This window comes from Erythrolamprus reginae, chromosome 1 (assembly GCF_031021105.1).
Source record: "Erythrolamprus reginae isolate rEryReg1 chromosome 1, rEryReg1.hap1, whole genome shotgun sequence".
NCBI lineage: Eukaryota > Metazoa > Chordata > Lepidosauria > Squamata > Dipsadidae > Erythrolamprus > Erythrolamprus reginae.
The window spans coordinates 373,268,047-373,293,642 of NC_091950.1; the positions used below are offsets into that span (position 1 = coordinate 373,268,047).

The 25,596-nt window shown below is 40.2% G+C and overlaps 1 protein-coding gene across 1 annotated transcript in view; it reads right to left on the reverse strand.

Annotated features, from left to right (window-relative positions):
• The window catches only part of PTK7 (protein tyrosine kinase 7 (inactive)), a 109,646-nt gene that overhangs the window by 31,943 nt on the left and 52,107 nt on the right, over positions 1–25,596 (reverse strand). The window contains exons 2-8 of the mRNA XM_070734585.1: positions 11,839–12,132; positions 7,685–7,787; positions 5,121–5,311; positions 4,205–4,355; positions 3,682–3,812; positions 3,166–3,435; positions 2,705–2,838 (exon numbers count right to left, since the gene is read on the reverse strand). Coding sequence (XP_070590686.1) covers positions 2,705–2,838; positions 3,166–3,435; positions 3,682–3,812; positions 4,205–4,355; positions 5,121–5,311; positions 7,685–7,787; positions 11,839–12,132 — 1,274 coding nt within the window. The remainder of the gene's footprint in view (positions 1–2,704; positions 2,839–3,165; positions 3,436–3,681; positions 3,813–4,204; positions 4,356–5,120; positions 5,312–7,684; positions 7,788–11,838; positions 12,133–25,596) is intronic.

The following is a 25,596-nucleotide window of genomic DNA, read 5'->3' on the forward strand; positions in this document are numbered from 1 at the left end:
CCGGTAACAATGAAATGTGTGGGCTTGCTTTCTTGTGGGTACACATATACCCCTTCCCAAACAACATACAGTGATATCTTGTCTTACAAACTTAATTGGTTCCAGGACGAGGTTCTTAAGATGAAAAGTTTGTAAGACGAAACAATGTTTCCCATAGGAATCAATGGAAAAGTGATTAATGCGTGCAAGCCCAAAATTCACCCCTTTTGCCAGCCGAAGTGCCCGTTTTTGCCCCGTTTTTGCGCTGCTGGGATTCCCATGAGGCTCCCATGCATGGGAAACCCCACCCCCAGACTTCTGTGTTTTTGCAATGCTGCAGGGGAATCCCAGTAGGGGAATCTCAGCATCGCAAAAATGAGCGCTTCGCTGGCAATAGAAGTCTGGAGGTGGGGTTTCCCAGCAAAGGGAGCATCAGTGAAATCGCAGCATCACAAAAACACCGAAGTCCTTGAAACCCCACGTCTAGACCTCTGTGTTTTTGTGATGCTGCAATTTCACTGAGGCTCCCCTCACTGGGAAACCCCACCTCCGGACTTCCGTTGCCAGCGAAGCACTCATTTTTGCACTGCTGGGATTCCCCTGCAGCATCACAAAAACACGGAAGTCCAGAGGTGGGGTTTCCCATGGAGGGGAGCCTCAGGGGAATCCCAGCAGCACAAAAATGGGTGCTTCGCTGGCAACGGAAGATCTGGAGGCGGGGTATCCCAGCCGCGGCGGTGGGTTTATAAGGTGAAAATAGTTTGTAAGAAGAAGCAAAAAAATCTTAAACCCCAGGTTTGTATCTCGAAAAGTTTGTATGACGAGGCGTTTGTAAGATGAGGTATCACTGTATTTGATACACATGAATCATAAGTTAAATGCAGTCCTAGATATATCCACACATGCTCTGATAGGTTTCATGTCTTGTCAGGTGTATTTTCCCAGAATTCTCTATTGATTTTATCCGAGCAAGGAAAAACAGAAGAGAAAATCAGGCACAACTCTCATCATTTATTCTCGATCAACTTCAGCAACAGAAGGACTCTCTGTTTTGGGAAAGCACCAGCCAACCAGGAGGACAGGTTCTTAGGATGGGAAGATGCTCCAAGGAACAGCTACAGCTAGATAGGCATATTAAGAGAAGCCCTGTCTACTATTATAACTCTCTTTCTAATAATTTCCTGAAGCAAAGCTCAGTATACACACCTTCCTGGGGAATTTTGAGAACACTACAATTGAGAAAGACCAGGAGGAGCCATATACACATGTGGCCATGTGAAAGTTAGTAGAAATCTAGCTTTAGCATAAGAACATAAGAAGAGCCATGCTGAATCAGGCCAAAGCCCATCGAGTCCAGCATTCTGCGTCACACAGTGGCCCACCATGGGGATCTTGAGCAGAAAGAGAAGGCAAAACCCTCCCTTTCCCTTCAGCCCCAACAAATGGTACTCAAGGGAATCCTGCCTGCCTCAACCAACATAGAGGCGGCACATGGACATCCGTTTCAATAACCACAGATACACTTGGCATCCATGAATCTGTCTAATCCTGCCTTGAAGCTATCAAGGCTGACAGCTGTCACAACCTCTTCTGGAAGTGAATTCCATAATTCCATAGAAATAGTGTTTCCATAATTCCATAGAAATAGTGTTTAGACTTCTGTCTCACCCCATAGTGCTTTATAGCACTCTCTGGGCAGTTTACAATATCAGCATATTGCTCTTCCCAAAACCTGGCTCTCCATTTACCAACGTCAAAAGAATGGAAGGTTGAGTCAACCTTGAACCCATCAGCATCAAACTCCAGGCTGTGGGCAGAGTTAGTCTGCATTCTAGCCACTACGTCGCCAGGGTTTCTTACGATTCAGAGAAAAGCAAAGCTCAATGTCAAAATGCAGAAATATGTTAAATTAAGAGAATTTAAAGCACAATATAGAAAAAAAAGTCATACTCTCAATACAATGGAAGTGTCTATGACAGTGATGGCGAACCTATGGCATGGGTGCCACAGGTGGCACTCAGAGCCGTATCTGCTGGCACATGAGCCGTTGCCCTTGCTCAGCTCCAACACGCATGTGTGTGACATCCAGCTGATTTTTGGCTCACACAGAGGCTGTGGGGGGGCGCTTTTGGCTTCCAGAGAGCCTCTGGGGGGATGGGGAAGGGAATTTTTACTTTCCCCCAGCTTCAGGGAAGCCTTTGGAGCCTAGGCACAGCGAAACACCAGGCTACTGGGACCACCAGAAGTTGGGAAACAGGCTGTTTCTGGCCTCCAGAGGGCCTTTGGAGTGATGGGGAAGCTGTTTTCGCCCTTCCCAGGCATTGAATTATAAGTTTACGGAGAGGGGCGGCATACAAATCTAATAGATAGATAGATAGATAGATAGATAGATAGATAGATAGATAGATAGATAGATAGATAGATAGATAGATAGATAGATGATAGATAGATAGATAGATAGATAGATAGATTAAATTAAATTAAATTAAATTAAATTAAATTAAATTAAATTAAATTAAATTAAATAAAGTTTGGGCACTTGTGCATGCACAATAGCGTGTGCGCATGCTCTTTTGGCACCGGAGGGAAAAAAGGTTTACGATCATTGGTCTATGAGAACTGTGTTAGTAGGAGTGGAAGCCTGGGGTACCTTAAAAGTATAACAAGCAGAAAAATGACTAAACAGTTTGTTCCAACAGACAGTAAAAGATCTTTGATAATTTACCTCTGAAATAGGATTGCCATTACGAAACCAGTTGACAGTGGGCTTGAGAGAGGCTTTACTGAGACAATGAAGGTATCCTGGTTTACTCTCCTCTAGCTGACTGTCCTTGGGTTTTTCCACCCATTCTGGCTTTGCTAGAAAGAGATAACAGAAAAAGAAAGATTACTACTCAGAATTGACTTAATAGCAGAAGATTCTGGTATGCACCATGTGCTATCCTATATGGGCCTTCTGGAGAGACCGTCATTTGTTTCTTGGAAAAAGTCCTAAGCCAAATTGACGGAATGATAAAGGCCATAAATCTAAGTTTCAGCATCAGGTTCATTTAGCTTTGAGAATCTAGCCCATTTCACTCCTGAAGTTCTCTTCAAAAGTTTTAGAGTGGGTTTTTCTTTAACAACCATCCCAATGTTCACTGCACTTTTTGTTCTCTCAACATGTTCATAAAGGAACCAGCTTACTTGCTACTGTAATGGAAAGATCTTGGGTTTTTTCTCCAGCCTTGTTCACTGCATGGCAAGTATATATTCCTGTATCCTTTTCTACAATAGTGGTGAAGACCAGGTCCCCTGCTTCTTGGTGAACTCTCCCAGTTGTAGGGATGCGAACGTTGTTTCTATCCCACCAAATATGAGGTTCAGGGATCCCGCGAGGAGCCAAACAGGTTACACGCTGCTCTTTATTAGCTATGACAATTTTGGGGTCAAATACTTGAGAAAAATCTTCAATTTCTACGGGGAAAAACACAATGCACATTTTAGAATCCAGCAATGTTGAGACGTGATTTGGATGAAATATTTTAGGATAAGTCTTAATTACCTAACTGAATATAATGTTATCCAACAATTTATCATTTTTATGATACCCAAATTTCTGGGTAGCTACCTCTTTCCACCCTGAAAGTATGGTAAATCTAAGAACCTTCAGCCCAAAACTTACCAAACTCCACAGAATCTCTATGACATACAAGCCCATACCTGCCAGTTGTAAGGTTGCCTCCAGGATTACAGGTTTTCCTTTCTGTCCACGACCAACACATTTATAGACTCCAATACTGCGTGGTTTCACCTGAGTTACTAGTAAAGAGCCATTGGAAAATATGACGGTCCTTTGAAACAGCAGGGAGAAAAGATGTATTGAGCCGATATATTGATGGATGCCTCCATAAAGTAGCACTATTCAGAATTCTGACAACACCACAGTATTTACTGTTATAGACAACCAACTGGTGATAAATAGGCAATGCTGAGTAATTTTAAAGAACTGAAAATCATTCTGGCTACCACCAGATTCATCTTTCTGTCAAATATAAGGTGATTGAAAGCTCCATTGTTGAGCGAATCCAGATAGCATTGTCCATAGTAACAAAACAAAAAAAGCAGCCATATAGATCATTGATCAGTACCTAACAACAATAGTAATTCCTTTTTATTTCAAGAAAATATACTGCCATGTGACTTTCTATCCACAGTGTCTTCTATTTTTAAATGAACTACTTACCTGCTCCGATTTTGAATTGGGGAGTCATCCTCAAATAGCCATTCTTGGGTGGGTGGTGGCACAGCCTGGAACTTGCAATGGAACATAGCCTCCTCGTTTTTATTGACAATTTGGTTCTCAGGAACTATCACTGGGTGTGGGAAACTTTCATCTTTGACAGGGAAAACAATCGAATAAATCAATTCGTCATCTGGATTCTCTCTTTCAAATCAACATTTTTCCTTCCACTGGAAAGAAAACCACGTTTACATGCCTGCTTTGCCATGTTCCCCTCCCACCCCAGAGCCAACAAAAACCCAATCCACTCTTAATCTTCTTGGCCACCCCCCAGCATGCAACAGGAATAGATTTGTGCTAAGCCACGGTCAATACAGCTTTAATACCCAATAAAGCTTCCCCAAGGGTCACAGCCATTGGGAAGGGAATTCCCCACCAATAGGCTACAGAATTAAAAGAGCTGGGTTCTTTTAATTATGGTTTTAACTACATGATTAATCCCAAAAGAAACTGGTCAGTTTCATGGTATCAAACTTTCTAAACCAGCCAGTTGATCAACACATTTAAAAAATGAGAAAAATTGGGCTGTTCAAGTTGGAATTCCAGCCTTTCTTGTAGTCAGAAAAGGGCTGAGGAGTGATAGAAGAGAGACTAAACTGAAGGGGATTTATGTATTATTTATTTATTATTTGGATTTCTATGCCACCCTTCTCCGTAGATTCAGGGCAATTCAGGGTGGTTTACAAAGTGGGAACAATAGAAATCCAAGGTTAAAAATAATCTAAAATTTATGGCCCCACATAAAACTGTCAGAATTTACTCTTAAATCAACTGATTGCCAACATGAAGCATAGTCAACCCCAAAACACTTGAGACTTTCTGTAGATTAGACATTTGTAAGAGCATAAATGCCAATTACCTATAATACTGAGAGTGAAGTTGTTTCGGCTGCATACAGTGCCCACAGCATTCCGAGCACAACAGTAATAAATGCCATTATCATCTGGGCTGGCACTCTTGAAGGTCAATGTCCGCTCCTTATTGTTGACGGAGTAAATTGTGCGATCGTCTACAATTTGGGTACCGTCTCGGAACCACTGACTTGTTGGGCTACGAAACACAGGGGAGTTTAAAAGCTCAGTGTCATGAAAAGAGCAATTACTTAGCAAACAACTCATAAATGCACAACCTCTTTACACCAAAATCTGTGATGTGGATGTTGGTACTTTGATGAAAATTCATAGATTTAGAACAAAGCTTTTAGCAAACCTTGGGTTAAACAATAATCTTGTGTATTCCCAACTTGTTTCATCTTCCCATTAGCAAAGGGCAATCAGGCATCAGAGGAGCTACTCCCTCGTTTGTCCTATTTAGGATTGCGCTAATCAACTCTTCTAAGTGTGTAGTAATTTAATTAATTAAATTTTATTCAGTCCATTTCACTGTTGCTGAGAGTGAACAGCTTACAAAATACTAACAAGAATACAAATACGCAAAAAAATATCATGAACTATGAAAGATTAAAAACCAAGAAGATAGGCGATGTGGGAATGGGGATCTTCACTTCAGCCACCCGTAGCATGGAGCATTGTTACCGGGGCACCAGGCCAGTTAGCAGAGCCAGGTTTTAAGGCTCTTCCTGCAGACCAGGAGTGTGGAGGCCGCCCCCACCTCTGATAGGATAATATTTGGGGAGGGTATATAACAGAAAAGGGACTTCCTCTGGATCCTGCCAGCTAGGGTAGCCCTCTTCTGCTGGAGTGAATGAGGGGAGCCAATCCCACTTGGACGAGATACCCTAGACCAGGGGTAGGCAAAGTTGGCTCTTCTATGAAATGTTGACTTCAACTCCCAGAATTCCTAAGCTAGTATGATTGGTTCAGGAATTCTGGGAGTTGAAGTCCACAAGTCATAAAAGAGCCAACTTTGCCTACCCCCGCCCTAGACCATGCCATTATAAGAGCCTCGGTGGTGCAGTGGTTAGAGTACTGTACTGCAAGCTACTTCTGCTGCCAGAAGTCTGGCAAATTGAATCTCAGTAGGCTAAAGGTTGACTCAGCCTTTCCATCCTTCCATGGTTGGTAAAAGGAGGACCCAGATTTATTTATTTATTTATTCATTCATTCATTCATTCATTCATCCATTCATTCATTCATTCAATCCGACTTCTAAGCCGCCCAATCCCAAAGGGCTCAAGGTGTCTTACAATAACAATATAAATACAAAAAGAATAAAAAGTTGAATATACTATCTAAAACTATAAAGCCCTCATTAAAAAACCCTTAATAAAACAGTCAAGACAACATGCACGCATACCATTCATATGATTTGCCCATGATAGCTGTTAGTTCATGGTTCCCACACCTGCTGGCAAAGCTGGATCTTCGTGGCCTTACAGAAGGCCAGTAGAGTGGGAGCAGTACAGATATCTCGGGGGGCGGGAGTTGATTCCATAGAGTTGGAGCTGCAACACAGAAGGCCCTCCCCCACCGCCCCGCCAACCTGCATTGCTTAGTCGACGGGACCTGGAGAAGGCCAACTCTGTGTGCTATCATTGGTATCTGGGAGATATGTGGCAATCCAAGATTGTTGGGGGCAATATGCTTACTCTCTGTAAACTGCTTAGAGAGGGCTGTAAAGTACAGTGTTCCCTCGATTTTCACAGGTTCGAACTTTGTGAAAAGTCTATACCACGTTTTTTCAAAAATATTAATTAAAAAATACTTCACGGGTTTTTTCCCTATACCATGGTTTTTCCCACCCGATGACGTCATATGTCATCGCCAAACTTTCATCTGCTTTTAATAAATATTTTTTTTAATAAACTTTAATAAATAAACATGGTGAGTAATAATCTAAATGGTTGCTAAGGGAATGGAAAATTGCAATTTAGGGGTTTAAAGTGTTAAGGGAAGGTTTGTGATACTGTTCATAGCCAAAAATAGTGTATTTACTTCTGCATCTCTACTTCGCAGAAATTCGACTTTCGCGGGCGGTCTCAGAACGCATCCCCCACGAAAAGCGAGATGATAACACCACCTTGAATTGCACCAGAAAGATGCCTGGCACCACCAGCAGGGATGTTAGCTTCCAAATACTCTTGAATACTTTGGGTGGTTATTGAAACGGATGTCCATGTGCCGCCTCTATGTTGGTTGAGGCAAGCAGGATTCCCTTGAGTACCATTTGTTGGGGGTCAAGGGAAAGGGAGGGTTTTGCCTTCTCCTTCTGCTCAAGATCCCCATGGTGGGCCACTGTGTGACACAGAATGCTGGACTCGATGGGCTTTGGCCTAATTTAGCATGGCTCTTCTTATGTTCTTATGTTCTAAGGGTAGCCCCATCTAGTGTGTTGCGAGAGGTGGCCAGAGCACGAGCAACTCAAATTCATCTGAGATTTTATTGGAAGAGACAATTTACACTAATGAATGGAGGAAGAAAAATTACCCAAAATAAGTACAAATCCTTCAAAGTAGGGACTCACCGTGGGTGCCCATCAATATGACAATGCAACGTTACTGGAGAAGAACTTTGTATATCCTCCACTCTGACGGGATTCTTCAAGACAACTTTTCCTGTTTCAATCCCTTTCAAAAACACAGTAAAAATTAGTCAGTTTGAGACCGCAGCCCTTTTGTATATTTTGGAACTCGTCAGTCACTCTGAAAGTACAAAATTGTTTTCACCTTGGCGTGACTGCACATGCCTGGCACTGAAAAAGCAAAATCAAGTGGATTATTTGTTTTGCTGTAACTTGTATTGCTCTTGCTTACATAAAAGGTAGCGTTACTGCCTGTCTATAACTTGACTTGGAACTTTTAAAAAGTATTCATATAATTATTAAAGAAATCCTTGCAGAGAAGGAATCAGATAAAATGCAATCTTTCCTATTAAGCATTTGCAAAAAAAGAAAACCATAATAACAGAAGAGGAATTAATTATATACTAGATAAAAACAATAGCGTAATGAGAGATGGAATAAGCTTTAGAATCTGTTGGCAATGCGAATGTTTATAAATATATTTCTGAGTCCTAGAACATCCCCAAGGTTTATTTTCTCCAGTCATAATATAGAAACATAGAAGATTGACGGCAAAAAAAAGACCTCATGGTCCATCTAGTCTGCCCTTATACTATTTTTTGTATTTTATCTTAGGATGGATATATGTTTATCCCAGGCATGTTTAAATTCAGTTACCACGTCTGCTGAAAGTTTGTTCCAAGGATCTACTTACTACTCTTTCAGCAAAATAATATTTTCTCACGTTGCTTCTGATCTTTCCCCCAACTAACCTCAGATTGTGCCCCCTTGTTCTTGTGTTCACTTTCCTATTAAAAACACTTCCCTTCTGAACCTTATTTAACCCTTTAACACATTTAAATGTTTCAATCATGTCCCCCCCTTTTCCTTCTGTCCTCCAGACTATACAGATTGAGTTCATTAAGTATTTCCTGATACGTTTTATGCTTAAGACCTTCCACCATTCTTGTAGCCCGTCTTTGGACCATTCAATTTTGTCAATATCTTATGTAGGTGAGGTCTCCAGAACTGAACAGAGTACTCCAAATGTGGTCTCACCAGCGCTCTATACAGCGGGATCATAATCTCCCTCTTCCTGCTTGTTATACCTCTAGCTATGCAGCCAAGCATCCTACATGCTTTCCCTACCGCCTGACTGCACTGCTCACCCATTTTGAGACTGTCAGAAATCCCTACCCCCTCTCTGAAATAGAGATAACAGGTGAAAGCTAATATATAATCAATGTGAACTATTAAATAGGTTACCATATTCCTTACAATTTTTAAGAATAAATAATTAAGATGCTGGGAAGAAAAGAGTTGAGAAAGACAAATGTTAGGTATACCCGGTGGGAGGATTTACAGCTGGAGTGCTAAACCCAACTGACAGCCAAGATGCAGAACTGACTCATTTGCTTATGTCTGGCTCTGCGAAAATCTCCCATGATTCTTTTTTAGCTTGGCTCAACCTAAACAAAGAGTGGAATTAACAGTAGATGTAACACTGATCTGACTCAAAGAGCTGACTCAGCCCCAGTTAGGATCTTGGTTTTCAGGTACTCGGCATTACTGAAAATAAAGCCATACACAACATTATTTAGAATCTAATAGATGCAACAGTATTCTAAAATAATTGCCTGCCATTGAGGAAGTTATTCACTTGGACATCATGACATTCATATATTTTATCTACAGCACACATTCTAGCTAAAAGCTGTCAAGCAGCATCCAGAATCTGATTAAATGAAGATGTTTCCATCCTCCACAAGGTACCTTTAATATGCATCTTCTGAGCAAATTCTGAAGCAGACCAAAACAGAAGGTCTATTATTTTATAACTGCTTTTGCTGACTTGAGGAAGAACAACAGTTATAAGTTAAATATATTTTTGAATTTATTAATATAATAATGAATGTGCAGTATGAGTATACACTTCTGCATATATACAATATATGTATAAAATATATGAAAGAACTCCAGCTCCAAACTAATTTAAGGCACATAAATGAATATGTATCGTAACATTCAGAATATTTTGTATGTTCGTTTACAATTAGATAAACTGCCATAATTGGCAGTGCACAATAAAAAAAATATTTTACAAGAAGAGTCCTTCACTCCTCTTCTCACAACAAAATACCTTACTCCGCCAGACTTAAAATACTTTGATTAGACAACTTACTCCTCCGGCGTCTCTGTTCTGACTTAACTATAGTTCATAAAATCAGATATCAAAATGTCCTTCCTGTTAGCAACTACTTCACCTTCAACCGAAACAACACACAAACATGTAATAGATTTAAACTAAATATTAACTTCTCCAAACTAGACTGCAAAAAATACGACTTCAGCAATAGAGTTATCAACGCCTGAAATGCACTACCTGACTCTGTGGTTTCTACTCCTAACCCCAAAATCTTTAACCATAGATTATCTACAATTGACCTCTCTCCCTTTCTAAGAGGTCTGTAAGGGGTGTGCATAAGCGCACCATTGTGCCTACCATCCCTGTCCTACTATCCTATTGTCTTTTATCATTATTTTTTATCATTACTTTTTCTAATGTTATGTTTATACAAACTACCATCCTATAATTGTTTGGCAAATATATAAATAAAAATAAAAGAAAAGAATAAAAGAAAAAACCTTTTGGCTAACCCAGGGAAAAATGAATTCCAGGTCAAAAAAAGTATTATTCTAAGACATATGTTACATTATTGTAACATTGTACGAGTTTTCGGAGAGGGGCGGCATACAAATCTAATAAATTATTATTATTATTATTATTATTATTATTATTATTATTATTATTAGTCAACATTAGAACTAGTTTGAGAAAATGTAGTTTAAAGGTAAATACAATAAAATAGATCTGAACTGTGGTGGTTAAGGTACTTTTCATGCATTTTCTGCTTTATGGTTTCCAGTCTTTTGGGTTGTTGGGTTTTTTTTTTCAATCACATATTAATTACAGTTATGTAAAATGATGCTCTGTTAATTTAAGCCATATAGTTTAGCAACATCTGACATGTATCAAACCTTATATTTGTACTTTATTACTAGCACTGTTTTCATTAACTGCATTAGTATTGAATAGACATTGACTATGAAATAGTAAATAGACTATATATTCTTCATAAACAATGTTCCTTTCAAGTTTTACCACAAAAGGATTTGAGCTACCCATGCAAACCAATATTTTTCATTTACAGATGCAGTGATACCTCGTCTTACAAACCCCTCGTCATACAAACTTTTCAAGATACAAACCCGGAGTTTAAGATTTTTTTGCCTCTTCTTCCAAACTATTTTCACCTTACAAACCCAAGCCGCTGCCACTGGGATGCCCCGCCCCCGGACTTCTGTTGCCAGTGAAGCGCCCATTTTTGCGCTGCTGGGATTCCCCTGAGGCTCCCCTCCATGGGAAACATCACTTCCGGACTTCCATGTTTTTGCGATGTTGCAGGGGAATCCCAGCAGCGCAAAAACGGGTGCTTCACTGACAACGGAAGTCCGGAAGTGGGGTTTCCCAGCGAGGGGAGCCTCAGAGAAATTGCAGTATCACAAAAACACGGAAGTCCAGAGGTGGGGTTTCAAGGACTTCCATGTTTTTGCGATGCTGCAATTTCGCTGAGACTCCCCTCACTGGGAAACCCCATCTCCAGACTTCCGTTGCCAGCAAAGCACCCGTTTTTGCGCTGCTGGGATTCCCTTGCAGCATTGCAAAAACACAGAAGTCCAGAGGTTGGGTTTCCCATGGAGGGGAACCTTAGGGGAATCCCAGCAGCGCAAAAACGGGCGCTTCGGCTGGCAAAGGGGGTGAATTTTGGGCTTGCACGCATTAATCGCTTTTCCATTGATTCCTATGAGAAACATTGTTTCGTCTTACAAACTTTTCACCTTACAAACCTCGTCCTGGAAACAATTAAGTTCGTAAGACGAGGTATCACTGTACTAGAGTTATGGTTAGCCAATGCTTCCTAGTGCATGAGCGCATCTGCTGCAGAAGTCAAGTTGGTGTATTTAAAGAACACATTTGTTGTATATCTTCCCTTTTCTCTCCATTTTGACAGGTGGATGGAACATCAGAATATGTTAGTAACAAAGATAATGCTCACATTTTATGTTGAAAGATGCATTTGTTGTCCGAGCTTCTTCTCCAGTAACTACATTCTTGGCAACGCATTGGAAGTTCCCGCCATCTTGCTGACGATCAATGGATGCAAACTGAAGGTTGCTCCCTTCCTTGAAACGTCGTTCAGTGTCCTGAATAGATTCCCCGTTCTGTAACCACTCAAATTCAATGTCTCTGGGGTCTTTCACTTCACAACGCAAAATGGCAGCACGACCATGCAACGCATCCTGAGAATATGGCTCTTTAGTGAAAGATATCTTGGCTCGAGCACCAACAGCTAAAAAGAACACAAGAAAAATATTACCATTTGATTAACTAAATAACTAACTTAAACTTAACTCATTGTTGTGAGTCGCCCCGAGTCTTTGGAGAGGGGCGGCATACAAATCTAATAAATTATTATTATTATTATTATTATTATTATTATTATTATTATTAATGCTTTGTTCTCAACCTGGCAGGTCAGGACCCCTTTGGGAGTCGAACGACTGTTTCACAGGGGTCGCTTAAAACCATGGGAAAAGACCATGGTGTTAGGAACTAAAACTTCTATTCTGGTGCCTTGGAACATATTTTTACAATCCGACCAATCAGATGTTTACAATGGGGCTGTCCCTCTGACCTTCCTGCCAATCAGCTTAAAGCTCTGTTGGAAGAATTGGCGCTAGACTTACGGTTGGGGGTCATCACAACATGAGGAACTGTATTAAGGGATTGCGGCATTAGAAAGGTTGAGAACCACTGATAGAAGCTGCTCGGTTTCAGAACAATTCTGAAAGGCTTACATTTAAAATAAAAACACATAAAAAGAATCTATTATCTGGATAAAGCACATATCAGCCAATCAATTAGTGTTCGAAAATCTAATAAAATGCTTCAAACTCTTGGTGTACAGCCAGATTCTTAAAGACTTCTGAAACATTGTCAAAGGGGGAACCCTATGAAAGTTATTCTAGAGGGAAGGTGTTAAAAACAAGGATAGCTGACATTGTATAATTGAGAGAATCTGAGGCATACCAACTATGTCTGATCTTACTGGACAAGCAGAAACCAAAGAAGATTGATTATCTAACATATAACCTGATCCTATATCACAGAGGACTTTATAGATGACAACTAGAATCTTAAATTGTATGTGGAAGCTTATTGTCAACTACTGTGGCTTGCGGAGCCATCCCAAGAAAGTAAAATCGGCCGAAAATTCAGGAAAAAAGATGGCGATCTGGTCCGAACTGGGAGGAACACTACCATATAGTCTCATGTAGCAGGGGTCGACAAAGTTGTTCAGAATCTAGGAGCCAGCCAAAAAATTTAGGAGCCAGAATTTTTTTTAAGCAAACTTGGTTTTTTGCCGAGTCTCCACCTGACATCGCTTTCACCCCCTCCCCCCGGCACAGGCCTGGCTCCGCCGAGCCGGCTCTGCTGTACTCCCGTCGGGATCCGAGGGGAGACCGTTAGTCAGAAACCGAAACAGAGAAGAAGGAAAGGGAGACCGGGCCGGGGACGCGGGTGAGGGGGGGAGGGGGGAGGAGGGGTTACTGGTCGGAAGTCACCGCGCACGCGGCCGGAGGAGGAATGAACAAAACCTCACGCCGGGAGGGGAGGGGCTTCCGCTTCTCTCCGAAGGCGGGTGAGCGGCCAAGATCGGAGCGTCTGTGTGCGGTGGGGGGGAGTGAAGGGGTTCGAGTAGGAGGTGGAATGGAGGCAAGGGGGGGAGGGAGAGACGCACGCAAGCGCAGGGGACGCTGGGAAAGCAGCTCGCTCCGAGGTTGATGGGCGGAGCTACGGAAGCCAAGATGTACCATTTCTGGGCGTAAACACAAGGCGGGAAAAATATACTGTATACATACAGTACAGCAGGCAACATTTTCTAGGCGCCAGACAACATTTTCTAGGCGCCACTGGCGACCAGGCGCCTGGGTTTGTCGATCCTTGTCATGTAGATATGTTAAACAAAAAGGGGCCTTGGCCTCTCACTGATTAGAACTGTTTATTGAGAAAGAAGAACACAATGCACCCAAGCTCACCTCACACCCAGCAAGTAACTCCAAAACCTGACAACAGTCTACAATAGTGATGGCGAACATTTTTTCCCTCGGGTGCCAAAAGAGCATGGGCATGTGCTATCATGCATGCGCGAGTCCCCACACCCATAATTCAATGCCTGGGGAGGGCATAAACAGCTTCCCCCCCCTGGAGGCCAGAATGGCCTCTTTCCCAAATTCTGGTGGGCCCAGTAGGCCTGTGTTTCACCCTCACCAGGCTCTAAAGGCTTCCCTGGAGACAGGGGTAAAAACGCCCCACCCCATCTCCCCAGAGGCTCTCTGGAAGCTAAAACCGCCCTCCCAGACCCTCTGCGTGAGCCAAAATTCAGCTGGCCAGCACACACATGAGGTTGGAGCGGAGCTAGGGCAACATCTCACATGCCAGAAGATATGGCTTTGAGTGCCACCTGTGACACCCGTGCCATAGGTTTGCCATCACTGGTCTAGAAGCATACTACTATAGGGATATTTTCTGCAATACAGGCTACGAACATTAACTCCCTAGAAGATGTACAATATATTGGTATAGCACCGTGGTTCATAACGCCATGGTTCTTAACCTTTCTAATGCTGCGACCCCTTAATACAGTTCCTCATGTTGTGGTGACCCCCAACCATAAGTCTAGTGCTAATTCTCCCAACAGAGTTTTAAGCTGATTGGCAGGAAGGTCAAAGGGACAGCCCCATTGTAAACGTCTGATTGGTCGGATTGTTAAAATATGTTCCAAGGCGCCAGAATAGAAGCTTTAGTTCCTAACACCATGGGAAAATTTATCTTTTCCCATGGTCTTAGGCAACCCCTGTGAAATGGCCGTTTGACCCCCAAAAGGGTCCCAACCCCCAGGTTGAGAACTACTCGTTTAACATGACATTCATACATTCCATTCGAACTTGTATATTTAAAATTGAAAAATTTGATGCAGAAAGAAGAGTATTTTACGTGTATACCTCAACAATATACAATAAGTAAAATGCTTATGGTCACCAGGGCACCAATAGTACACAAATGCCATGCTCAACAGTCGGCTCCTTTACACAGCTAGATTTATAAGCTCAAGGCACCAGAGCTGGGTTGTTGATCATTTTCTTACGCTTGGTAGATTAAACATTTACAGACTAGTATCTCCGTTACTCATATCTGACATACACAAAGAGACTTCAAGGGCTTATTCGGATAATCCTACACAGCCAAAGACAATTGCACTTCCTCCCTTTTACAAGAAGTTTGAAAAAGCGAAGAGATAAAGTTGCTTTTACTCAACAGCAGAGTGTTCCAGAAAAAATGTAAAATAAATCTGATATCCTAAATTAGTTGGAATCCAATGTAACAGGTTTGGCAAATGTACACTTCTAATTTTAATTTAGTACTTACCTCCATAGTCATATACATATATGGATACATATATGGATATACACACACAATGCTTATATATAAATCAAATGTGTTTATGTTCCACTACATATACAAACTGAATGCTTACTGAGATGCTCATCTGGATAATGCAAGTTTGAAGCTGTTTGATGTGATCAATATAGCATGTATTCATTACAGTACTATTTATTTTACGTAAAACATGTTTTAGGACTTCACTGTGCTCAAGACGTGAAAAATGTTGTGTTTGGGGAGGTATTTTGGCCAAGTATCTTTTGCACATACCAATACTAAAATCAGAATGCAAAACAGATACCAGATTTAAAATTTAGAAATTAGGGGGATACATTTGTTGCACTCTGAAACATTTACACAGGCTTCAATCATTTAAAGATGTCTAAGAAAAAGAACAGCCATCATTGCAAATCTGGAAAGCAGAAGAAATACCAACTCTGACTTGTACTTTGCTTGTTGAAAAATTTAGGGAGGGCCCCCTCTTGTCTGTATGGTACAGCAGAACAAGGATTCTAACTCCAGGGCTAACCGAAATAAATTTCTCAATAGGTAAAACAAAGCAGTAAATAAGCATAGCAAGGAAGTTGTATAATCATAGGGTTCTGGAGGACAGAAGGGAAAGGGGGGACATGATTGAAACATTTAAATATGTTAAAGGGTTAAATAAGGTCCAGGAGGGAAGTGTTTTTAATAGGAAAGTGAACACAAGAACATGGGGGCACAATCTGAGGTTAGTTGGGGGAAAGATCAGAAGCAACGTGAGAAAATATTATTTTACTGAAAGAGTAGTAGATTCTTGGAACAAACTTCCAACAGACGTGGTTGGTAAATCCACAGTGTTGTGGTTCAGCCTGAGTCAGATGAAAGACCAGCTGCGTCTCTGCTGGCTCCATGCCCGGGGGAGGATGAGAGCGAAGAGGAGAGTTCTGGGCAGTCGGACAGGGGAGATTACAGTCAGGAACGTGACGAGGAAGAATGGCCTGGGAGCCCTGGGGAGGGGCTCTCTCAAGCCAGTAGCTTGGAGTCTCTGGAGTCATTGGATGACGAAGCACAAGCTATCATTAGTATGCGACAGAGACGCATAGATCAAAGGAGGAATCAATTGAAGAAATATTATCAGCATTGAATGAGGAACACCAGGGGGTTGGGTGTGGTCCTCATTAGCAGGGAAGGGTTTATAAGGCAGGCAAACTCTTTCGGCAGTGTGGAGTGTTATCAGAGTGGAGTTGCTGTAATCTGCATTGTCTCTCAGCGTTTCTGTTCGTGGCTCGTGGCCCAGCAGTCTTGAAGACGCATGGGAGGTGTATGTCTGTTATCTACAGCCTCGTCTTGGCATCAAGGATCCTGTGTTTCTGTATGAACAATTGCCTTCATGTATCCATTTGGAGTTCCAGTGTTTTCCTGATTTGTAAGGACATTTTCTGTTGGCTTCTTTTCTCTTTACCATTATAAAACTGTGTTTGGATTCTACCAGTGTGTCCGGCTTATCTTTTTGGGTTGGTCATAGCTTCCGGAGTGACCCAGACAGAACACACAGTAACTGAATTTAAACATATCCATTGTAAGATAAAATACAGGAAATAGTATAAGGGCAGACTAGATGGACCATGAGGTCTTTTTCTGCCGTCAATCTTCTATGTTTCTATGTTCTAAACTCAATCATACAGTACAGATAATCCCTGCTTATTGACTGCCTTGTCTAGTTTCCATTCAAAGTTACAACAGTGTGAAATAGTACCCCCATGATGCACTGTTTCACCCAGTAGAAGGTGATGAGAATTTATAATGCCCTGATTTGCAACTTTCACAGCATCTCTCGATCACCTAATCGCCATTACAGTCAGCACATATTTTTCCAGTACCTGACTTGTTTTTCTTTTTTCCTTGCTAAGCAGAGAAATTGGAGAAAGGATTAGAACAGAGAAATAGGCACACAATACAGAATTCACATTGAAAGTGATGCAGTGGGCTAGTAGCCCCCTGTGCACTATGCAAACATCCCCCCATTGTGTGCCTGCTTACTCTCTTGTAATCCCTTCTCCAATCTCCCTAGGAAAGGGAGGAAGAAATATCCTGACTCAAGGCCTTATGGAAGAACCACATTTCAGCCTCCCGCAGGCGGCCAACTTTCTTAGATTATAAATAAAAATCAAAAAAGTTTCTGTTCTTACGCAACACAGATTTTTCCTGATCTGAAAAGTGGGTATAATTATCCTCGTTTCAACTTCCAAATAACTCAGCAATAAACTACTGTCAATCATGTAAGTGAACCAATTAAAATTTCTTAATTACATTAGCACTCCCCTGACATCAACAAAATAGATTCAGGTTATGTTTCTACTTGTATCGATGAGTGACTATACCTAGAAGAGAGGCAGAAAAAAGGATCAATGAATGGCAGGGAAGAGTGGGTGCATAACTTGCACCTCTATAAGAATCCTAGGGGCAAATACTTCTCACTAACAAAAATAACAAACATAATCAAACTAAGCCGTCACAATCCATATGCTTGCTAGTTCGCAGGTACTACCCTCCCTCTCTTTTTCTCTCTTTTCTTTCTTTCTCCTTCTTTCCTTTCTTTCTTCTTTTCTTTTCTATCCCACCTCCAAATACCTTTCCTTTCCACGTCACCTTTGGACTATTAAATACTACAGTTATAAGATTATCCAAATCAGAATATTGAATACGAGATAATTACATATAGACAAATATTTGGAATGTATATACAACAATACAGTGTTCCCTCGATTTTCGCGGGTTCGAACTTTGTGAAAAGTCTATACCACGGTTTTTCAAAAATATTAATTAAAAAATACTTTGCGGGTTTTCCCCCTATACCATAGTTTTTCCCATCCGATGACGTCATATGTCATCGCCAAACTTTCGTCTGCCTTTAATAAATATTTTTTTTTATAAACGATAATAAATAAACATGGTGAGTAATAATCTGAATGGTTGCTAAGGGAATGGAAAATTGCAATTTAGGGGTTTAAAGTGTTAAGGGAAGGCTTGTAATACTGTTCATAGCCAAAAATAGTGTATTTACTTCCGCATCTCTACTTCGCGGAAATTCAACTTTAGCGGGCGGTCTCGGAACGCATCCCCCGCGAAAAGCGAGGGAACACTGTATATATAAGTTGCTGTATAAAAATACTGTTTACCCCATCCCCCTCCTACTTTTCTTTTTTGTATTCCCATCACCCCTTTTCCCTATTTTTTTTTAATATAACCTAATAAAGTATATTTTTAATTAAAAAATCCTAGGGGCAATTTCTTGGTCAGGCTGCTGACAAAGAGATCAACGGGATCATGAAACCCCATGCTTGCTCATTTCCACGTGGAAATTGTTTCAGGGGCATCTAGCTAGAATGGACTGGCTTCCTGCTTATGAGGTTTCAACTACTGGTACTCATGAGCCAGGATCTACAAATAATCGAACTTTTTATACTCCTCAGATTACACACTGGCTGTAGAAAGGGAAACAATGGGCAATTCAACAGTTGTGGCTCTTCATCTAATTTAGTCCCCAGGAGTGAGCCCTCATGTGGAACAGGGTCAAAGCAGCTTGGAATTTGAAGATCAGTCAGATAGGAGACAGATGCTAAGAGGAATGTATGTAAATCAGTCGCTTTTAAAGACAAAAATATAACGTCTAGGATTCATGCTCCACTGCGAAAGTCCCATGGCTTGTTGCAGCAAATGGTTCTGTTTGTTGTTAGCAAGCTCATCTGTGAATACTAAAGGCTCTGAAACTCTAAACACAGAGAAGAGGGGAAGTGTGTGAAAGCAATTTAAAATATTCTGTCAGAGCCACAAATGCTGAGTATGCAGATCTTCCTGACAGCTGGTGAAGATCAGCAATTAACTCTTTTCCTCCTCTCCTATTTTAATTCTGCAAACTGCCAAGCAATCAGTCTTTTAACTTGCAGCTGTCTGATTTCTTTGTTTCAGAAGTGTGTGTGTGTGTGTGTGTGTATATATATACAGTACTGTATATATATATATATATGTAGATTGTTCTGAGTTCGGGTTTTGCCCCGTGTAATATTTTGAGTGTCTATGCGACGTTTCGGTGAAATCACATTCACCATCATCAGGCTGAAGTTATAAGCTTCGTGCTGCTGTAAATATATTTACATTCTATATTTACAGCAGCACGAAGTTTATAACTTCAGCCTGATGATGGTGAATGTGATTTCACCGAAACGTCACATAGACACTCAAAATATTACACAAGGCAAAACCCGAACTCAGAACAATCTACGTACATATACCCGTGAAAATCTCCGAAAACAAACAAACAAATATATATATATATACTGTATATATATACAGTATATATATACATACACACACACACACACACACACACACATTCATTCAGCCTTCCAGCCTTCCGAGATGGGTAAAATGAGGACCCGGATTGTGGGGAAAATATGCGGGCTCTATTAAAAAGTGCTATTGCTAACATATTGTAAGCTGCCCTGAGTCTAAGGAGAAGGCCAGCATGAAAATCAATCAATTAATCAACCAACCAGCCAAACAAACAAACAAACAAACAAACAAATATTTAATGTCTATGAGTCTCTTTCTCCCCAAGACATCGATAGATCAATGTATCAATCAGATGATAACATTTTCAAATAGGGCCTCTCCTATATCAAATTTGTGTTCCAATCCAGATCAACACATTTCGCATTCTCATAAAGTGGCTTACTTGGAGAAGCTGAGCCACATTTTTCTTCTGGTTCAAGTGTGATACAACTCAAATGGCAAAACGTCTTTCACAATTTGTGATCCTGGAACATTTGTTGTATCCTTGCCTCACTTTGCCTGCCATTTAAATGGCAACCTTTTTCCTTTGGGCTCCAGCAAAGCACTGCCTTCCTTACTTTATGCCAGTGTTTCCCAACCTTGGTAACTTGAAGACATTTGGACTTCAACTCCCAGAATTCCCCAGCCAACGAATGCTGGCTGGGGAATTCTGGGAGTTGAAGTCCAGATATCTCCAAGTTGCCAAGGTTGGGAAACACTGTTTTATGCAAAAACTCTTCACTAAAGCCAGCAGCCCTCGTTGGTACCACTGAGTAAAGCATTTAGTTGCAAAACTAAGGTGTCTTGCCATTATTATAGCTTTAATAATATTTAATTTATTATAGCTTTAACCTTCTCTGTGGTGACCCCGGCCCTCTGTAATCAACTCCCACCCCCAAAGATTCAAATTGCCCCCACCCCCCCCATCTTCTGCAAGATGTTAAAGACTCACCTATGCCACCAGGCATGAGGGGATTAGCAGCTGCGAGAGCAGTCATGGGCTTACCCAGGTATGCCCATGTTTCACCATCACTCCGCAGTCTGCATTGGCTGCCGATCAGTTTCCGGTCACAATTCAAAGTGTTGGTTATGACCTTTAAAGCCCTTCATGGCACTGGACCAGAATATCTCCGAGACCGCCTTCTGCCGCACGAATCCCAGCGACCGATTCGGTCCCACAGAGTGGGCCTCCTCCGGGTCCCGTCAACTAAACAATGCCGGTTGGTGGGCCCCAGGGGGAGAGCCTTCTCTGTGGCGGCACCGGCCCTCTGGAACCAACTCCCCCCGGAGATCAGAACTGCCCCTACTCTTCCTGCCTTCCGTAAACTCCTCAAAACCCACCTTTGCCGTCAGGCATGGGGAAACTAAACATCTCCCCCTGGGCACGTTGAAGTTATATATGGTATGCCTGTATGTGTGTATGTTAGTATAGGGGATTTTCTTAAACTTATAATATTTTAATTAATTGGATTGTATTGGATTGTTTTTCACTTGTTGTGAGCCGCCCCGAGTCTTCGGAGAGGGGCGGCATACAAATCCAAATAATAAATAAATAAATAAATAAACTCCCCTCTTTCTTCTGACTATAACACTTGAGAATGGTATGGCTGTGTTGCATTGATTGTTTTTAATATTAAGGGGTTTTAATTCTACTTTTATTAATTGGATTTGTATCATTGTTTATTGTATTTATTGTTGTGAGCAGCCCCGAGTCTTCGGAGAGGGGCGACATACAAATCTAATACATTAAATTAAATTAAATTTAAAAACAAGAAAGTAGATAAAAGAAGAACATGATCTTGACAGTCTTTTAATTCATACCTAAAACTCAGATTCTGTGTAAGACAGCTAAATACTGTACTTTCAATACATACTGAGAATATAGGGGGAGAGAGGCTGGCAATTTATTTTTCCCTTTTCTATATAAAACTAGGGATGCATACTTTTATACTCAAATAGTTGTTATAATGAAAGATAGTAAGGCATTGACAGCATGGTGATTTTTACAATGTCCTGTTCACTGGCTAAAGGGAACACTTGCTGGCTCTGCACATTTATTAATGGGATTTACGGAGTTTATAGGCTGCCTCCAACTGCCTCATGACTTTGGATGGCTACAATATTCTTTGACCGCTGATAGCATTTTGGAATCAATAAGGCAGCATGTCTGTGGAGAATGGAGAAGTTCTCAATCATCCATGTCATGAAATTGAAAAACTTGCCATGGCCAACTTGCTGCAGCTACTCATCATGGCCAATTCGCTGAGGGACAACTCACTGCAGGACAATTTAACAATTCTATTTAATTATTTAAAATAAATAAATAATATATTAATTTTGCAATTCACATTTCATTCTGTCCCTCCTTTTGCATCCCTTCTTTAATTATTCAAGTCCATCATTTCTTTGTTATTAATGTAATTCTTGTCCTGCAACAAGTTGTCCTGTGGCGAGATGGCTGTGACAATTTGGCTGTTGTGAGTTGTCCCATTGCCATGACATGGATGATTGAGGATCATTGAGTTAGCCTTGGTGAATTGTCATAGATTCCCATGTCATGGTTATACCAAAGGTGTTTTTTTTTCCAAAAGGCAACTGGACTTTCTTGGTGTTGTCTTTGAAAACATTTTGCTTCTAATCCAAGAAACTTCTTCAATTCTGAAGAACTAAACTAGATTCTTGCATGAGAAGCAAAACATTGTCAAAGAAAACATCAAGAAAGTCCAGCTCCTTTTTGAAAAAAGCACTTTCGGAACATAGGGATGAAGATAATTGCATAGCTGATTTAAAAACTATTTTGGACAAAGAAAGAATTGCCATGTGATGCAGCAGAAATTTAGGAGAATTGTTAATAATTAGATAAAAAGAGAGAGAGGAGGATATGCTATCATTTTTGCTTTGGTCAGTTTATATCCTTCAAATATAGTGAAATCTTGTTAATTAGTTCCAAGATCAGATACCAAAAACAATAAGTACTAAACCAGAATGCCTACAGGACCGCCTTCTGCCGCATGAATCCCAGTGGCCGATTAGATCCCACAGAGTTGGCCTTCTACAGGTCCCATTGACTAAACAATGTCGTCTGGTGGGACCTGGTGGAACAGCCTTCTCTGTAGCAGCCCCGGCCCTCTGGAATCAACTTCCCCTGGAGATTCAAACTGCCCCCAACCTTCTTGCCTTCCGCAAGATGTTGAAGACCCATTTATGTCACCAGGCATGGGGGGGTCCTCCCTTTCTGACTAGTAGGATTTGAGTGTGGTGCGATTGTGTAGCTTGCCTGCTTTTTAAAGATAGTGGGTTTCTTAACTTTGTCTTTTAACATTAGATTTGTATTGTATTGCTATTGTTTTTGTGAGCTGCTCCGAGTCTTCGGAGAGGGGCGGCATACAAATCTAATAAATTATTATTGTTGTTGTTGTTGTTGTTGTTATTATTATTAATTTTTCCCATAAGGAATTATGTAGTGAGTCATGAGGTACCTGATATCGACAAGTTGTGCATTGAGTAGCAAACAAACAACGAGTACTGGGACAAAATTTTCATGTCAAAATGCATTGAGTACCACATTTGATGAGTTTCAAAGCAGTTGAATACCAAGGTATCATTGACAATCCTGATATAGACTTTATAATGAAATAATCACAGTGTATATATAATGTATTTAAGTCACCTTTCAAAATCTCAAAATCCCGGAATGCTATTCAATGATTCTTATGTGTAATTTTTGCCAACCTGTAGACATATCTTATTTTCTTTTAGTAGTTGCAGAAGAATGCCAGAGGCAGTTTCCATCATCAACTGCTCTTCTCCCATAATAATGACTTACAATGATGCCCTGTTTATCCATCAATTCATAACAGCTGCTGCTTGAACAACAAAGGATGTTTAAGTATCTCAAGGCTAAGCAGCAAAGGGAAACACATGTTCCTATATTAAGATACACATGTGAAATCAGCAATGCAGCATATCAATTTCCATACTAATTTTAATGCAGCAAATGTTTGCCATCTAATTTAATAAAAAATAAAAAATAATGGGCAATAACCGACCAATGCAATAAACGTTGCTTTGCACATTATCAAGATGTATAAATGTATCTGAGGGTACTGTTTAATCAGCAAAGAAATTGTATTTACCCCAAGTTGTATCTTTTCAGCTCCTTTAATGAATGTATTATTTTTTTAAGAGGAAGCCCCAATTTTGAAATGTTCTTTTGCTAGATTTTCCAAATCACATGCCATTAATATGCAATTTAAATTTTAAAACAGAGATCAGTTTTTACACTCCAAGAAGTCAAGGAAGTCTTATATACAAATTCAATCTCAAAAAAAGGAAATAAAACGTACATTTATATTAAGACCAAATGAAAAATCTCAAACTAGTTTCAAGTTCAAAACTCGAAAGACAAACAAGTTCTCATATATCTTTTTCTGGCCAGTAGAACATCATGGAATCAAATATCTAACTTAATCTTATAAGAGAAACAACAGTGATTAAACAAAAGGGTATATTTCTTACTATAGGAGTACTGCATTAAAATTGTGTCCACAGAACATCAGAATCCCTCAAAAGCTTCTTGGAGATTTCTTAACAAGAAGATCAAGAGGTAACTGAGTATTTTCCAAGACTGCAGAAAAGCAAGTTTCTACAGTTCCAAAGATTATCTTCATAATTGGATTTTTATGCAAGAACATTTCCTTCCTAGATTTAGTAATAAGGGAAGAGTTTGCTTTTAGATGAAAAATCACTAGTCTATATCAAAAAATAAAAAATTCTATAGTATTTTGGAGGAAAACAAACTAGAGAGTCAAGAAACATATTATACTGTGACCAAAAGGACACTCCAAGATAATGGATTATGCGTAGATGATCATATTCTAGTTTAATAAACTAAGAAATGCACAATATACACTAAATCCCTAAATCTCATTAGGCAACAAAGTGGTTTTCAGACTTTACAAAGTAGCTTTGTAAATTATTTTGGGGTATTGCCTGGAGCCAAGGTGGGTAGAGGATGAAACAGCAAAAAAGAGTCATGCAGAAAGATTAATATTAAATGCATTAAATCTTGCATGCACAAGTTTTATATGAACATCCCTTTTCTTCTGCTTTTGGAAGCAAGGAAAACATTTACAAATATTTATTTCCTGCTTACCATAAATTATACCCAATTTAGGTCAACAGGACCTTACCTGTGTTCATTCTGCCTACATAAGCAAGGTAGTGTGCAAACTTCTGATTTTTTTTCTTTTTTCAGCCTATCTCTGAAATAAAACATGGCCCCTTGTATACAATTTTTTGAGTCACAGGCCCACTTTCCGTTTTCCTTCATATAATTTGCAAAAAATATAATTTGCAACAATACACATTCAAAGATTAAAAAAAAGAAAAATCTAGTGTGTGGGGACACAGCATCTGCAACTCTTTAAACCAAATATATCTTTCACCACAGAAAAAAACAGCATCATTAGAGCTGGATTGGATCTCAGAGGTTTATTAGTTCAACTCCCTGCTCAAGGCAAGAAACCATATATCATCCTAGTCAAATGGATGCCCAGTCTATTTTTGAAAACTTCCATGATGGAGCATCCACAATTCCAGGAGGCAAGCTGTTCTACTGATTAATTGTACTCAATGTCAGAAAATTTCTTCTTACTTCTAAATTGGATCTCTCTTTAACAAGTTTCCACCCATTGATTTCTAGCCTGCCCTCTAGTGCTTTGGAGAATAAGTACACCTCCTCTTGTCTGTAACAAACTTTCATTTAGCTAGAAGACAATTATCATTTATCATAACTAAATTATGAGTTGTAGAAAATGCTAAACAAATACTCCAAAACACACCCTGAAAGACTTTTTTGTCTTTATCTTCAAAGCATTGCATAGCCTTAGTACATATTGAGAAGTACTGTACTAAATTTTAACACTGGGTTTGAAGCTCCAAGAAAATTAAGCACACTGCTACAGTGTTTGTAACAATGCACACTTGTGTATAT